General features: G+C 39.6%; 1 protein-coding gene across 4 annotated transcripts in view; it reads right to left on the reverse strand.

The window, feature by feature from the left end:
* Positions 1-18,084, reverse strand: part of LOC121856048 (serine/threonine-protein kinase/endoribonuclease IRE1-like) — a 79,432-nt gene that overhangs the window by 20,697 nt on the left and 40,651 nt on the right. For all 4 annotated transcript variants that reach the window (XM_042351324.1, XM_042351322.1, XM_042351323.1 and 1 more), the window contains exons 12-15: positions 12,667-12,802; positions 4,960-5,107; positions 2,244-2,437; positions 1,981-2,099 (exon numbers count right to left, since the gene is read on the reverse strand). In XM_042351324.1, the coding sequence (XP_042207258.1) occupies positions 1,981-2,099; positions 2,244-2,437; positions 4,960-5,107; positions 12,667-12,802 (597 nt within the window). The remainder of the gene's footprint in view (positions 1-1,980; positions 2,100-2,243; positions 2,438-4,959; positions 5,108-12,666; positions 12,803-18,084) is intronic.

Raw genomic sequence — 18,084 nt, forward strand, 5'->3', positions numbered from 1 at the left:
GCTATGCTAACCCCCTTCACCACTGTTGAGAGTGCTAACAAAAGGATTCATATTGCCTGGGGTCATTCCAAATTAGAAATACTACTTAGCAAAATAAGCAAGGAGGGAGGGTTTTGGTCTCTGCCCGCTGGACTAATAAGCTATCCTTAAACAAAATATTTTGACATGATACAATAATGGAGATTCCATTCTTTTATATGTGAAAAAAAGGACAAAATGTTGATATCACGATCAGTTAATAAAATCAGTTCTAATTAGGTTAGAAACACCATTTTTTAACTAAAATAATCCTAAATAGTTTATCTAAAGGTTTGGTTAAATAAATAAATTAAAAAACAAACAATAAATCTACATGATACAGACATGGATGGAGCTGTGTGTTACAGCAAAGACAGTGGTACTTTCCACTCTTCATAGGAAAATTTCCCACGTCGAAATGACGCATTTTGCAGGAGCTGTACAGTATTTATTTACACAAACACCTTTGTCCATGTACATTATTGTTAATACTGTAAACAAAACAATGTATACTTCTACTATAATGTTTCTACAGTACTGTACTTACCAGCAGAGCTGTTCACTCAGCTGAATGTAATACGTGACTGTAATCACGTCTTAACACTTGCGATGGAGGTTGGGTGGGAGATTAGTGAGTCATGTTACTGACCTGACCTTATGCAATATTAGGTCAGCCATTTTCAGGTTGGATGATTAATAGGTCTTAGGTCCTGAAGAAGTCTTGAATAAAGGCGAAATAAGTATTCAGCGAGATTTTTCAATATTTTTTTTGGAATTTTCAGAAAATGCGCCTGATTTTCAACCCCGGAATTGAGAATTTTTCTGAAAGAATTCAGAGCAAATTGAAATTCTGACTATTGAAGAGTTCGCAAAGACGGATTCCGTGAGCCAGAATCCCTAAAACCTGGAACTCTCTGATAACCGGAATTGAAATTTTCTCGGAAAATCAATCCCAAAGTCGGAATTACAGCTCCTCCCCGACTTAGGACTTACGACCACCCAGACATACGACCGCCTCAGTCGTACGAAAATTTTGTCAAATTACGTATTTTCGAGTCCCAACGTCAGTGATTGTGCTGTGTACTGACAAAATTTTTGTTTGTACCTGTAATTCACTTTAAAATGGCTGGCAAGCTTAAAAACAAGAGTTTTGTGGTGCTGAGAAGAAAAAGAGACACCCATATTAGATTTTCTATGTATTATTTAAGCATTATCAACTTACAACCTGGATTTGGGTCCCTAACCCTGTTGTAAGTCGGGGAGGAACTTATTTGGAAAATTCTGACTTTGGGAGTGATTTTTTGAGGGGAACATTTTCTGGAAAATTCCAAGAACAATTTCCCAGTACCCGGGTTTGAGAGATGAAAATCAGGAGCATTTACGGAAATTCAGATTTTTTTTCCAGTACCCAGAAAATTTCAGGGATGGGGGTATTTTCCGGGTTTGAGAAACAATGTAATGGACAATTTCCGGAACTTCCGAGAATATATTTCCGTAGCCCGGAAAATTCTGGGGATTAGGGATTTTTTCCAGCTTTGAGAAATAAAATAATGCATCATTCTGGAACCTCTAATAACATTTTTCCGTTACCTGGAAAATTTCGGGGTTGAGGTATTTTTTTTCTGGCTTTGAGAAAGTCGTCTCGTTACCCACAAATCTCTCATTCCCAGAAGTGCTCTGCACCAACTGTTCTGGTTAACAGAGGTATTACTGTACTGTATTACTGTACTGTAAAGCATACTGAAAAATATGTGGTGAAAGTTGCCAGCTGGGAACACTTCCCCCATTATTTACATTAATTCCTGTGGGCAAAATTGCCCCAATATTCTTAGTTCCATTAATTGCAATGACATTTAGGAATGCATCCCTTGTGATAACCAGGGTATTCCTGTATATAGAATTATATATTTTATTAAACATTTGATGAACCACTAAATAGAAACAAAATTTTAAAAATCTTACTTAAACTTTCCTGATATGATGTTGGATTGGCGATCAAGGACTGTGCCGAATGGATGTTTCCCCTTAGTTAGCATATAGTAGTAGACACAGCCAAGGGAAAATATATCAACTTTGTATGTCTGAAAATATGAGAGAATTGTAATTTTGTAATTGCAAAATTAATAACAGTTATTAGTATGAATTTAATTACTGTACAGATAAAAGAAACTTTACATTCATTTATACCTACTAATCTAGATGTGCTGAATATAATTTATACATACTGGCCTAGATGTGTTGAGCATCATTTCAGGAGCAATCCAGCCTTCTGTTCCTGTGACTCCTGATCGCTTTGAAAATGACATACGACCAGTTTCCAAACGTTTACACAGACCAAAATCAGATATCATAGCTCGAACCTGTCCCCGACTACTTGGCAAGGAAAGCAGTACATTGTGTGGTTTGACATCTCGATGCACTGTAAAACAAAATAAAGCATCAGAAAATATCCAGCAGTGCATATCATAGTTTCCAATAAAAATTTAAGAAATATGTTACAACCAGGCTTATCCCACTGATGAATTAATGGTTAAGATTGCACAGTATAGGTGCTGCCCGTTACACGATGAATATACAGAGGTCCCTCGGTTAACGAACACAATTCGTTCCAGAAGGTCGTTCGTTAACCGAAAATTTTGTTAACCAAAACCATTGTTTCAATGGGATTTTGGGTAATTGGTTCCAGCTCACCGAAAATTACCTACAAAATAAAAATAAATGCAGTAAAGTACACTTACTTTGAGGTGTGTATGTTAAAGGCTACTGGATGATGATGATGGGAATTAGAAGTGGGGGTGGAGAAGGGAGAAGCGAAGGAAGTGGGGGTGGAAGAGAAATCACCCCATGCTTCATGCTGCCATTTCACCCATAAAATTTTAAGTTCACTTGGTGTAATTCAAGATTATTTTCTTTAAATCAACACTGCACTGCACAATATATTGTCAATATGTAAAATAAATTTCAGATTGACCAATAATTGTACTGTAAAAATGTAAAAATAGTTTATGTTCAAGAGAGTCTCAAGCAAGATGTTACCTCCACTGAGCAGACACAAACTGACGCCATGCTGGGTGAGTCAAGTGGCTGTTTGGCGCACTAAAAACTAGTTTCCTGTACTTCAATTATGTTAAATAATTGTTAAAATGACTAAAAATTTTAATATAAAACTTGGAAAATTATTGAATAGTACAACCTTCTAGATATTTACTCAAATGGGAACGAATTTAAGCCATAGAACCGAGTACTGTATTGGCGGACAAATATTCCAGCTGGTGAGCAAGCGAAAACATGTTGAGAGGAATTCAAAAGGAATTCATTAACCGAATTTTTTTGTTAACCGAATTGAATATTCTTATGGAAGGTAATTCGTTAACCGAAATTTCGTTAACCGAGGCGTTCGTTAACCGAGGGACCACTGTACAGTATATACAATCGATCAGTTTTACGATGTTAAAAATTAACACTAATTACTTTTATGCGATGGCTAAGATCTGTTTTATGATGGTCACGGCCTCCAACGTTTGTTTACAAAACATAATAAATACTTACAAAATTATTTTATAATATATTTTTATTAAGCTCCCTATCTAAACTATTGTGTATTATGAATTAAGGTGTGACAATGACATGTATATATAGACAGATGTTAAATGATTATCCTTGCTGAGAGACATTTAGTGAAATTCTTAATATACTTCTCAAAATACAATACAGAAAGATTTGTAACTTGTATTTGCTCGCATATTCTCATAAGAAGACACAAGCACACACCCATATATATATTCCATGCTTGTAGCCATAGACAAGGACGTCATAAACAGAAGCCCATTAGGACTATCACATCCACTAGAAAACCAGAGAAACCTACTCCTGACAGACCATACCAGTACAGTTGAACCTCGATATATTGGAGTAATTGGGGCAGATCCCAGTCCGAAAAATGCGTCAAAAAAAAAAAAAATACTGTGGTCACTCGATTAACAAAAGGTTCAATTAACGAATTAGCTCCCATTAAGGATTTTCAATTCCATTAACAAACAAAACTTTGATTAACAAAAGCCTTAGGAGAAACACGCTTTGTTGTGAGCATCAGCTGATCGGCTAGTCCGCCAATACAGTAATCGGTTCTATGTTTACATTCGTTTCCAATGGAGTAAATATCAAGAAGGTTGTGTTCTTGAATATTTTTGCATTTTTTATATTAAAACTATTGGTCATTTTAAAATTTAGCCATCCAAGCTCTGTCTACATAAAGTTTTTCAACTAATATTTTTGGCTCGATATATGTAACTTGATTCATTTATTTTTACCCATTTACATGTACAGTTGTACCCCGCTTTACGCGGTTTCACTTTACGCAATTTCTCATATACGCGGTGCCTCGCCAGAACCGAACTTTCACTTAACGCGGTTCATCTACTCATATACGCAGGAAGCGGCGCGGGCACGATGCGCACAAGGTCGCCCAGTCATCAAAACATTACCGAGTTCTTCACCCGCCACCCGCCACAGCCGGCCCAAGTCAGTGATAGTGATAATTATAGTGAGGATATGGACTTATATGGACTTTGAGGGGTTTGACAAAGAGGCCCTGCAAGCCTCTGTGGTGGATAGTGATACAATTAATGATTTAATGTTTTATTGCACCATTAAGGGTTTCAGACACTGTGTCGGGTTGATTTTCCCCCAGATTTTTAAAACCAACCAACCAAACAAAGCAAAGTAGCCTATTTTAAGATGCATCCCAACTTTTCTTTTCTTTTTTTTTCCCCAGAAGAAAAAAGAAGGTGCAGCTTATAATGGTGCAATTAGGGTAAGTATTTGCCCCAAGACCCACTAAAATGTGAAGTAAATTTAACAGAATATTTGCCATTGTTCACACCTCACTACAACTACTTTATAACAGTATCTACAATATAACTTTATGAGCTGTTGGCTTACCAATATCAAGGTTGTGTAGATGCTGCAAGCCTGAAGTAGCCTGATGGAGGATGGTGAGAATACTGATGTCTGCATTAACCCGGTCCTGAATGAAGTCCTCCAGAGTAGCACTGCATAGTTCCAATGCAATGTAACGGAATTGACGACACTTTTTGGTCAGAGGGAAAAAATTAGCCATTAGTTCAAAATATGGCTTCATATGTAGGTAAAATAAAATTATGAAACATTTAGAAGGGTATTCAATCGAACAAAAAATATACAGGTTGTGGCAAAGGTCAGGAACCATAGGGATATTTTATATGTGCTCCTGGGGATAGGTCTGTACTTCTTTGACACCAATCTAACAAGTGAAAAGTATCTCAAAATGCTACAAACATATCTCATTCCAAAACTAAATGACATTCCATAAGCAGAACAGGCGAAGATGTGGTTTCAGGAGGATGCTGCACCACCAAGTTTCGCAATCATCGTCTGGAGGTTCTTAGATGAAACATTCCCAGGTAAATGGATTGGACAGCAAAAGCCCGTTGAATGGCCAACTAGGTCTTCAGACCTTACACCTCTTGACTTTTTCTTGTGGGGCCGTGTCAAGTCAGTTGTCTATGCTGACCGACTCAGAACCATACGTGATCTAAAGGATGCAATCACACCCGAGTGTGCCAATATCACTAGTACAGCTAGACCCCGACTTATGACTGCTTGGACTTGCGACCGCCGCAGTTGTGACCATTTTTTTTTTTTTTTTTTTCAAATGACGCACGCATATTCTATACCGAAACGTTTCCAGTTAATGTAGTCTCCATGTATAATTTAAAAATTATGGGGGCCCCATGTGCATTCAGCTGACTACATCAAAGGTAAATGCTCAGTCACAATGTATCCATTCCTCATTATTTATTACTTTTACTGTACTGTATTTCATTGTAGATTTTTTATTTAATTTTTTTTTTTATCTATGTCGGACTTACGACCATTCGGACTTACGACCATTCGGACTTACGACCATTCGGACTTACGACCATTCGGACTTACGACCATTCGGACTTACGACCTGGATTTGGGTCCCTAACTCCGTCGTAAGTCGGGGTTTAGCTGTATTTGCAAACAGCTGACCAGCCTGCCTGCATTCATGTTATTCATTTATGTAATAATTTATTCATTGGTGTAAAGTAATAGTGTCACCCAAAGGATGACTATAAGGGAAGGAACTGTTTATGTAATACAGGTTGGGCATCCCATATTTGAAATTCCCAAATAAGAAATGCTTTGAAATCCAAAAGGTTTTTCAAGTGACACCATTTTAGGGTAATCAGACCTTCTTTCGGGTGAAATTTAGAATAAGCAAAAATTTTGCAAAATCTAAGGTAATGAAGGATTTCTTGGGATATTTAACTCATATTTTTGGGGTAAATAATTTGTAGTAGCAAGTAAATGAATGTTAAAGTAATTTGATGTTGGACTGACTGGTTGTTTCTTAAATTTTTATAGCAATTCTGCTTCTATACAACCTTGGTAAGTCTACCATTAATATAAAAAAGTATATATTTTCTTTTATTGCAATACTATACTGTGCTCTCCATTTTAAGGAAATGTCCTTTAGACTGATATTTATGGTACAGGAATACCCCGGTTATTGCAAGGGATGTGTTCCTAAAAGTTATTGCGATTAATGAAACTTCAAATACTGGGGCAATTTTTACAGCCCGCAAGTTCACCATATATTTTATGACATATGTACAGTAGAACCTCGATAAGTCAGACTAATTGGGGGGTGTAGAGATAATGCTACTTATCCAAACTGTTTTAAGAAAATCAGTTGTTGTTATATTATTGATGCACTCCAGCAACTAAGGTCTTTAAGTGTATAACAAGGTTATTAAAAGAGTATTACATCAACAATAAAAAAATTATGAAACAGAACTCTCTGGGTTGAAAATCACACTTAAGTCTAGTTGCCAACAACTATTTTCACCAAGATGATTGTTATTTACTGTAAAGTGTTATATGTAAGCAACCAAAGAAATTATCTTATGAATAAAGATAAAACTGTATACTGTACAGTACACCCACCTCTCGTTTTACGCGGGGGTTACGTTCTTGAAAACCACCGCTTAATTAAAAAATGCGCAAATTAAACATAATTTTCCCATAAAAATACCCGTAAATGGTACAGGTTAGGGGAACCATCATATACCGCACAGGGTATGAACAGTGCTCTTGCTTAAACCAAGCACGCGGTCAACCTCCGACACACGCTCTCCTCTCTAAAGGCGGGTGATTACAATTAATTTCACGTCCATTGTGATTCTTTTTTGTGCTTTTTTAGCTTTAGGCGCCCCAGAGAAGGCAAATGGATGTTTTCCAGACATGATTAATGGGGTAAACAGCGTTTAACACTAAACAGGTACGTGATAAACACACAATGCAAATGAGAGCACAAAGAAAAAGTAGTGCTGGTGTGAACTGAGAAAGCAATAAGTGGGAAGCTTGCTGGATGTCGTCACAGTTGTTGTACAGAATACTTTATTATCATCATTATCTTCGTCATTAGTCGTAATAATCTTTATTATTACATTATGAAAATAATTATTATTATTCAGAATATTAAAATCGTTGATGCTGATATGACTGCGACTTTACAATAATAACCTACAAGCACCTCACCAGACATCACACGCGACTCCACTGCGAGGCAACCAGGAGAATACGCGCGGCAAATTTAAACTGTCTTGAGCGCGTTATTTAAAAAATAGGTGCGCGTAAATTAGCTTTTGGTATTAATTGAACAATCGCGTTATTCCAGAAATGCTGAAATCAAATGCGAGTTACCTGAACTATAAAGATAAAAATAAGAACAAATAGATGTAGGAGTATTTTGTACAGTAAGTCCTCGCTTAACATTGTCCCACTTAACGTTGTTTTGGTACTACGTCGCTAAACTTTAGATACCCCAAATTTGCTTAATGTCCCGGTGATTCGGTACAATATCGTTTTGCGTCGTCACGGACTACTTTTTACGGTGCATCACCCTCTCTTGTCTGGCCGCGCTATGCTTCTCAGCTCGGCGCGCTGCCCTCACTCGCGGAACGTCACAGCGTCCCCAAGCGACGCTAAGCCAGTCTCTGTTACGATTTCACATCATTCGTGTGTGCTTAAGTGTTTTTGCTCGAAAACTGTACTCTAACCATTCGAAATGGCTTCCAAGCACCCATCAAGTGCTACTGATGCTAGTGTAGTGAAGAGGCAACGTAAGACCATCACTCTTGCTACGAAAATGGATGTATTAACCCAATTTGAAGAAGGGGAACGTGCTTGGTCTAACCCCCACAACAGTGCGTACTATCCGGACCAACGCTGACAAGATTAAGGTTAGTGCTGGAAGTGGTTCTTCTCTGAGTGCTACTAAGACTACTCGTACTAGAAGTACTGTGATAGAAAAGGTGGAAAAGATGCTGGCTATGTGGATGGAGGACCAGAATCAAAGCAAAGTGCCTGTGAGCCTTATGGTTATCCAGCATAAGGCCAAATCCTTGTTTAACGACATGAAGGAAACAGAGGGTGAAGGATCGAAGGAAGAGACCTTTACGGCCAGCCAAGGCTGGTTTCAACTATTTAAGCTTTGGTATAATATCCATAACATTAAGATGACTGGTGAAGCTGCTAGTTCAGATACAGTTGCTGCAGAGACATTCCCGCCAGAATTCAAAAACATTATCCAGGAAGGAGGCTACTCATTGAAGCAAGTCTTCAATGTGGATGAGACTGGTCTCATTTGGAAAAGGATGCCTGAGAGGACCTATATCTCCAAGGAGGAGAAAAGAACAGCAGGTTTTAAAGCGGCAAAAGACCACTTGACGCTTCTTCTTGATGTGAACGCTGACGGCGACTTCAAGCTGAAGCCGATTGATTTCTCGCACTGCCAACCCACTGGCCCTGAAAGGTTACTCTAAGGATCACCTTCCAGTGATCTACAAGGCAAATAAGAAGGCATGGATAACCGGCGGCATATTTGACCAGTGGTTAAACGTGTACGCCATCCTTGCAATGAAGGAATACTGTACCAAGGAGAATCTTGACTTTAAAATTCTTCTGATCCTTGACAATGCTCCAGTTCACCCTCCCAATCTTGACGACTTGCAAAACAGTGTGAAAGTTGTATTCCTGCCTCCCAACACGACAGCACTGATACAGCCTATGGACCAAGGCGTATTAATTATGCCCTACCATGGCATAGCTGCTCAAGGCTATAGACGGAGAAAATTAACTAACGATCCGAGAATATTGGCGGGGCTTCAACATTCTTCATGCAATTGACAACATTGGCAAGGCATGGGAAGAGGTTTCAGAAAGTTGCCTGAATGGTGTGTGGCGTAAATTGTGGCCATAGTGCGTCAACAGTTTTACGGGATTCACGGACTTAGTCCCAGCAGTGAATAGGGATATCCTCAGCTTGGGTAGACAGGCAGACTTTGATGAGCTGGAATCAGAGGATATTGAGGAAGTCTTGGCATCCCATACAGAAGAGCTCACCAACGAAGACCTGCAAGTGTTAACAGAACACAGTCCCGTTGAAGATGATGATGACAACGACGACGACAAAGAAGAACCAAACGAACGCTAACTTCCAAGAGGATGGCAGAAGTGTTCAACATGATCCAGCAAGGAATGCAAATCCTTATAGATGACGACCCAAACAGAGAACGTAGCTCAAAGATGCGACGCAGCATTGATGAAAGTCTTGGTTGTTACACAGAGATGTGTAAGGAGAAGCAGCTTCTTCACAACAGCCGGCAGCCAGGGAGGAGCAAACAACAATGGAGGAGGAACAAGCTGCAGCAGAGGAACCCCAGTCAGCGTAGGAGGAGGTGGTGAGTCACTGACTCACCACCCTCCTACGCTCCCACCCTCCTCCTCCACTTCTGCCATCCACCTCCTCCGCTTCACTACCCTCCACACACTTGCTCTACCACCTCCACCCATCCAAGCTCTGTCTACATAAAGTTTTTCCACTATTATTTTTGGCTCATATATGTAACTTTATTCATTTATTGAAACTCATTTACATGCACACACTGTCCTAAGGGCAAAGCTGAACTGTATATGTAATCAGAATAATGTACAAAATGAATACTAAAATTGCTGCCTAGTGCAAACTATGGCATGTTTACATTCATATTAATCACTATCTTATAAGAATTCTAGCAATGTAAATTAAATTCACCCCAGTCACTTCTTTTAAATTTTATAAGCAAAAAACAAAAACTCAACCTAAAGGACATAAATTAACAATTAACAATTAAATACTTCACACCACAGGCGCCAACTGTCAAACATGTCACTGTCACCCCTCCCTCCCTCCCCTCCACATCCCAAAGAAAGGTTTGGGAGTTTTGAGAAGGCTTTAAGTTTTAATCATATATAATATCTCAGACTAAAGTTAGGGGAATATAATTTGCATTGCTGGAATTCTTGCAAGACAGTGAATAATTTGAATATAAATGTCATTTTGCACAAAAGATAAAATTTTTGCTCTCTCTAATAAAATTTTTAAATTTAATGTAAAATTTGTATGTCTAATGCAAATTTTAGCTTGTTTATATTCAAATTAATCACTATCTTATAAGAATTTGAGCAATGTAAATAATATTTTGCCCAGTTATTTATATACAATTTTATGAGCAACAACATAAATAAATAAATTAAATACTTCTGCAGACCTTCTCCTAACTGTCATTAGTACATCTCACCCCCCCCTCTTCCCACGCTCGCTCGCTCCCTCCCTACCCCCCACCTTCTTGAGAAAAGTCTGGGGGTTTTCACTTGGCTTACAGTTTTAATCATATACAATATCTCAGACTAAAGTTAGGAAAATTAAATTTACATTGCTGGATTCCTTGCAAGACAGTGAATAATTTTAATATAAACGTCATATATTTTGCACATAAGATAAAATTTTTGCTTTCTCTAATAAAATTTTTAAATTAGATCTAAAATTGTATGTCTAATGCAAATTTTAGCTTGTTTATATTCAAATTAATCACTATCTTATAAGAATTCCAGCAATGTAAATTATATTCTGCCCTGGTTATATTTCTGAGCTGGTTATCTTAGAAGTCAAAAAGCGGACAGCCGAGATAAATCCAGGATTTGGAGAAAATTACCTAGAGTCCCTTTGCAAACTTTTTAGATTGCCATTTAAAAAAAAAATCGTAGCAAACAGAGACATATTCCGCCAGACCTGAAGCCTTTAATCGGATGTTCAAAGTATTCCCATGCAGCTCTTCTGAATGCAAACGAGGCTTTAGCAGCGTGAACCTTATCGTGACGGAAACGAGGTGTAGACTGGAAACCAGACGACTACGTACACAAATGGCTTAGGTGTCATCGTTCAGCAACTGATACACAAACAAGAATAGCCAAGTCCAAGGATCTCACTGTGGATCCAGTTTGGAAATTCTGTTAAAAATTTCTCCAAGACTGCAAAAGTTAAGGTGAGCCTAAATAGAATATTTTTTAAATTGTATTTTCATAAATTGTATTGCTTTGAGACTGTGGAATCATGATAATTTACAAATTACCAAGCCCTGCGTTAGCAAGGTTTGGTATTGAAACTAAGGGTAAAAATGTCGCCTGCGTGTACAGTACAGTAGGATATAGGGATCCGGGAAGTTCAGCTTATCTGTCTGTCACGAAACTCCTCCAACACAATGGGACCACTTGTTACCAATATTGGAACATAGATTGATTAGAACAATGCGAGAGTCAGTTAAGCATTGATATAAATGATATTGTCCCCAATGTTAATGCCCACCGCCCACCAACCCCTATTTTGACCCCCCAAAATCAGTCAGGACCTCCAGTTGTATGGGCTCGCTGCACTCACCAGTGCCCCCACCATCTGAGTAATACTGTACTTTCAAAGTACGTTCACTCACTTCTTTTTTTAGCACTACACTACTGTACCTCACGGAGAGTGTGGATTGACAATACAGTCTGTAACAGTTGGAAAAGTCCCCAACTGTACATCATATTAAATTCTCCTTCTCTGAGCTGATAGTTTAATAATGTCTAATTTTACATCTAAAACTACACTTTCACTACTTCTTGATAAAAGATGTACTTCGTGAAACAGTGGCCGGTCTTCTTGTTCTTATTATGCATATGGTATATTTTTTATGTAAAATGAATACTGTACTACTATATTTGAAATTTTTTATAAATATTATATTCTATGTTTTCAAGATAATACATTTTTTAGTCACCAAAGTTTTCATTGTAATATAAGCATAAAATAAATGCATGGAAATAAATCTGCCTTATGAAACAAAATAAAACAGAAAAATTATGAAATAAACAAAGATTAGTTTGTGCTACAAGACACCATGTCGTGTCACAAACAATATTCTCTACCATCTCTGGTCAGTGTTCAATTTTAATCATTCAGCACAGACAAACTTCCAAATTCTGATCACTCAGAATGTATTACTCAACTGTTAAAATCTCGCCAAAATACCGACAGTTTTCAAACCACCTATAAAACTGAATGGCATTCAACATTTTCCTATTTATCCCATAAAATTCAAACCTTCATAATAATTTTCTTTAAGTTCTATTACAAACTTTCCAGATAAATGAAAATAACAAATAAATTCTTTCTTGTTTCCTAGAAATTTTCATTCGATATAATTTTCATATACAGTAATGTACCTGTTCAGTGCAGAAATATCTGATGACATGTGGATGCTGATCACTTTCCCGAAGAAGTTCCACTTCCCGATCAGCAATTGAGAAACAGTCAGGAAGGACCCGTTTGACTGCCACTGCTCGGCCATCAAATGTACCTCTGTGTGTATACAATACAATATAATATAATATAATATAATATAATATAATATATATATATATATATATATATATATATATATATATATATATATATATATATATATATATATATATATATATATATATATATATATATATATATATATATTTATAATATAAATATATATATATACACACACACACACATATATATCCTTATACATATCACTACATCCTTGACCACCGAAGGGTCAAGACGTACCTGGCGCTCCTCTCGGAGCAGCCAGGTCAACTGTTAAGTTGGCCCATACCAACTCCCTCCCCTGAACCCTCCTCCCCACCAGAATATCAACAAGTTCACGCCAGAAGTTACTATTTCATTTAGGAAAGGAATGGAACCAGTGTCAAACAGAGGTGAACAGTGGTGAATAGTGCTTAAGTCAGTGAGAACAACTCAACAGTAACAGTGGTACCCAAGTTAACCTTCACACAGTGAGGTCCCAGGTACCCAGTGATAATGGCCCGTGAGACCCAACAACCAGCGATGTGTTAATCCGTCTACGATAGGAAGGCCTGGGACCACACCTCACTCATATAACACCGTCTGTGAGGGAATTACTACACCACGTGAGGCCCCGCATAACACCATCTGATACTACACCACGTGAGGCCCATAACACCATCTGTCATAACACCATCTGTGAGGGAATACTACACCACACCCGTCACCATCTGTGTGAGATAACACCATCTGTGAGGGAATTACTACACCACGTGAGGCCCCTCATAACACCATCTGTGAGGGAATTACTACACCACGTGAGGCCCCGCATAACACCATCTGTGAGGGAATTACTACACCACGTGAGGCCCCTAATAACACCATCTGTGAGGGAATTACTACACCACGTGAGGCCCCTCATAACACCATCTGTGAGGGAACTACTACACCACGTGAGGCCCCTCATAACACCATCTGGGAGGGAGTTACTACACTACGTGTTTGCTGTTCAACACCTACAATAATCTGTATGCTCACTGTATGTTCCTTTATCTTTCTCTAATGAGGCTTTTATTAAACCACCAATGTCAATGTATGTAATAAGTCATTTATGTCCAATGTATATTTTCAGCCTTCGGGCTGCAGAAATTTTTTAATAATCCGTTAATTATCACACACACACACACTCGCACGCACGCACGCACACACGCACACACGCACACACACACACACACACACACACACTACTACTACTACTACTACTACTATGCTGTCACTCGGAATCGAGTATAACGATCATCCAGCTATGATAAAATGATAAGAGTTATTAATGATGTCACCTTCATTGGTGAGCTCTGGGGTGACTAGAGAGGCCAATACGGAACCGGCAGAGTCGTCCACAGAAGTTGCACGTGTAGAAGGGTACATCTAGTGCTGGAAGGGCAGTGGCAGCTTTTTACAGCATTGGTGCTTGTCTGCCTCGATATGCAGTCAGGCTAACTCAAAAGTATTGACACCTTCTTGTGTGGTGCTCCTCCAAGCATTACGGTGTGAAGTGATCTTCCCCAGGTGAAGGGGTCAATTTGGCAATTTTTCAGTTTTGTCTTCAGACTATCCTTATACCTTTTCAGTTGCCCGCCTGCGTTACATTTACTATTCGTTAGGTGACTTATAAAGTAGCTGCTTTGGCAGTCTATTGTCAGTCATGGGGCGCCGGTGGGTAGAACAGTACCGCTCTTGCCTCGCAAGCGAGATGTCACGGGTTCGATTCCCGGGCCAGTGGAAAGTTGTTCGGACACACTTCCCAGACTCCCTTGGTCCCTGTTCACCTAGCAGCAAAGTAGGTACCTGCTGTAAAACGAAAGTTGCGAATTCGTATTCAGGGACAAGTTGTTGGAGCTTCCAATAACTTGCTTAGACATAGACCATTGACTCTTCAGGCTTCTACGCCTTTGACTCTTCAGGCTTCTACGCCCTTAACTCATGAGACACAAAGGCAAGCATGAACTTAGCATGCTTCCCTGTTGGGCACTGTAAACGCTTCTGTGCTTCACCTTACACAAGGATGTAGGGGGGTGCCCAATAAAAAAAAAATAAAAATTGTCAGCCATGCGGGTAACATGGCCAATTTAGCGCAGTTGTTAATGGATAATGGAAGCCTCAGTGCTCCTACAGTTGGTGTCAGTGAGAATACTGGCATTTGTTTTCTTGTCTTTCCAGCGAACTCAGAGAATGGAACGTAGACTATGATGGTGAAAGTTTTCAAGTGCCTAGAGGTGCCTCCTGTATGTGGCCCATGTCACGCTGCCATACAGCAGGGTGGGGAGGACCACTGCTCAATATACAGTACATGCAACTTTGTAGATAATTTCAGCTCCCTACAGTTGACGTAGATGGATACAGAGTCTGCCAAAGGCTTGAGATGCACATCTGATCTGATGTTGAATCTCTTCATCGATGTTCGCGGTGGTGGACAGGTAGGACCCGAGATACCAAAAGTGGGTAACATTAGAGAGGGTAGCACCGTTAAGCTGGATGGATGGCTGAGGTGTGGCTGAACCAGGGGCAGGCTGAAAGAGAATCTGAGTCTTACGTACAATCACCTCAAGGCCGAAGTGTGCATACGCATATGAGTAGTTGTTCAGGATTCCCTGTAAGTTGCGTTCAATGTGTGCGACATGGGTGTGGTCATCTGTACACTGAAGTTCAACTAATGGAAGCTGTCGACACCTTTGTTCCTGCCTGGGATCATCTTACGTTGAATAGACTGTTCATCCGGTACTCGATGTCCACCCCGCTGGCTAAATTGGCACTGCCACGAGTAAGAAAGGCAGTAAAAAAATGGAAAAGAGAGTTGGTTCCAGTACACACCCTTGTTTAACCCCCGTTTGGATGGGGAATAATTCAGACTGGATGCCATTGTGCTAGAGACTGTCATTCATGCCATCGTGAAATTGCCTCACAATGGCGATGAATTTTGGTGGGCAGCCTAAACAGCTGACGGTCCTCTGGAGGGCTTCCCTGTTGAACAAGTCAAAGACCTTGGTTAGATCTATGAAGGTCATTAAGAGGTCACGATGCTGTTCTGTGCACTTTTCCTGTATCTGGCGGGCAGCAAAGATAATGTCAGTGGTGCCTCATGATGGTCTAAAGCCACACGAGACTCTGGGAGGAAGTTTTCCGCCTCCTCAGGAAGGAGTGTGTTTAGGAGGACTTGCCAGCTACGAACAGCAGCAAGATCCTGCCATAGCTACCACAGTCTGACCGGTCTCTCTTGTTATTATAAATAGTGACAATGGAGGCATCTTTAAGAGCTTGGGGGATTTCCTCATTTTCCCATATATTCTCGAGGAGAGAGTGGAGACGGCTGGTAAGCAGAGGTCCTCCTTTTTTATACACCTAGGATTGGTTGTTATTTTTCATGTGTTTGATGGCAGTAGCTACCTCATCCAGGGATGGAGGATAGCTGAGGTGAGTCAGCTCTGGATGCTGAGGGACCTGCTGGGTAGTCAGGACATCCACATCGGTGTTTTGGTTCAGCAGCGAATTGTAGTGCTCTTTTCAGTACTGAAGGATGCCTTCTTTGTCTTTCATTAGGGAGTTACCATCAGATGTGTGGAGGGGGGCTGAGACATGAGTGACGACTAGCCCATAAAGTGTTTTAGTGGAATTGAAGAATTCGTGCATCTTGTGTCGAACTGCTAATTTTTGTGTTTCCATGCTTTGTTTAAACTAGTCGTTCTTTAGATTGCGAAGTTTGCGCTGGGCCACCGCTTTCTTCTTGCGGAAGATATCAGCTTTGGTCTGAGACTGAGGGTTGTTCTGCCAGTCAGTTAAAGCAGCACGTTTATCATTGATGAGTACACTGATTTCCAGGTTATTTTTATCAAACCATTCCTGGTATATTTTTTCAATCTGGTTGAGGGTCTCTCTGCAGGTTTTTGTCAGAACAGTGTTAAGAATATCCCATTAGGAGCTGGGATTTGGGTTGCTTGTTGTCGGGTTGTTCATCAGGCCATCTCCGAGCTGCTCTCTGAAAGCGTGTGCTACCGCTGGATCCTCCAAACGCTTAGTGTTAAAACCTCTTCTAGAGGCTTAGTAACTTAGCCGTTTTGGGGTGAGGTGAAGTGAGAGCTTGGCTCTGACGAGCAGATGATCAGTGTCACAGTGGTTTGAACCATGCATGGCTCGGGTGATGAGGACATGTCAGCAATCTCTTTCTCTGACACTGATGTAATGAATGAGATGCCAGTGTTTGGATTGTGGGTGTTGCCACGAACCCTTAAGCTTGTCAGCCTGCCTAAACAAGGTGTTGGTGATAGTGAGGTTGTGTGCAGCACATTTGCTTAGGAGGAGTAGGCCATTGGGATTACATTTGCCTAGTCCATTTCTCCCTATGGTTCCCTGCCAAATGTCAGTATCTCTGCCAACTCTGGCATTTAAGTCACTTATGAGCACGCACGCACGCACGTCAGAGTTAGCTGGGTATACTGCCCGGCTGAACTGTGCCAAGTTGCCCAAAGGATGGTTTGAGTGTTGAAGGAGCCATGTTTGTACATAATATATGTGTATTTTATGATATGCTATGTATCAATTTATGTAAAAAAATATTTTTGGGCAATGTTGAGTTAACCATACAGTTAAGCTAGCCAGCTGACTCACATGTTTGTGGTTGCAGCACTGCATGATGTATAAGCAGTGATGTCACATTGCGCTCTGGGGGACGGAGTGCAGCGACAGCTGGGTAGCAACGTAGTTACTGTAGCCCCATTCCTACACATCAATTTTCACTTCCCACACCTCTTCATTTCTCATATTCTATAGTTTTATATCAGTTTTTTTTTTAAGCCAACATTAGAGTACGTACCGAAGTGATTTTTCCACAACTGTTATAGTTTCATTACACGTAACAATGCCAACAAGCATAGCCATCTCACAACTAACTGGCAATGTGTTATTGGGCATTCTATTATTACTTATAATGATTACTTTACATGATATTAGATGCTTTTCACACTATTCATACTCGTACATCATTCTCGGATATTGAATGGTTAGGCAGTACGAAGACTGTCATAAACTGCCCATTAAAATACTTAGTGAGAGCAAGCTGTGAGCCACCTGACAACCTTTAGCACTAATAAAAATGCTAGACAAGTCCATGAAACCAACCTTAACATTCACAACCATCCAAATGTACACATCATATGATTATGCACAAACATATACAGTATGTATAGGATACTATACAAGAAAATAACGAATAAAATAGCTAATAGAGATTTTGAGTTTCTGTAAAG

The sequence above is a fragment of the Homarus americanus genome, unplaced genomic scaffold, assembly GCF_018991925.1.
Source record: "Homarus americanus isolate GMGI-L3 unplaced genomic scaffold, GMGI_Hamer_2.0 scaffold19117, whole genome shotgun sequence".
NCBI lineage: Eukaryota > Metazoa > Arthropoda > Malacostraca > Decapoda > Nephropidae > Homarus > Homarus americanus.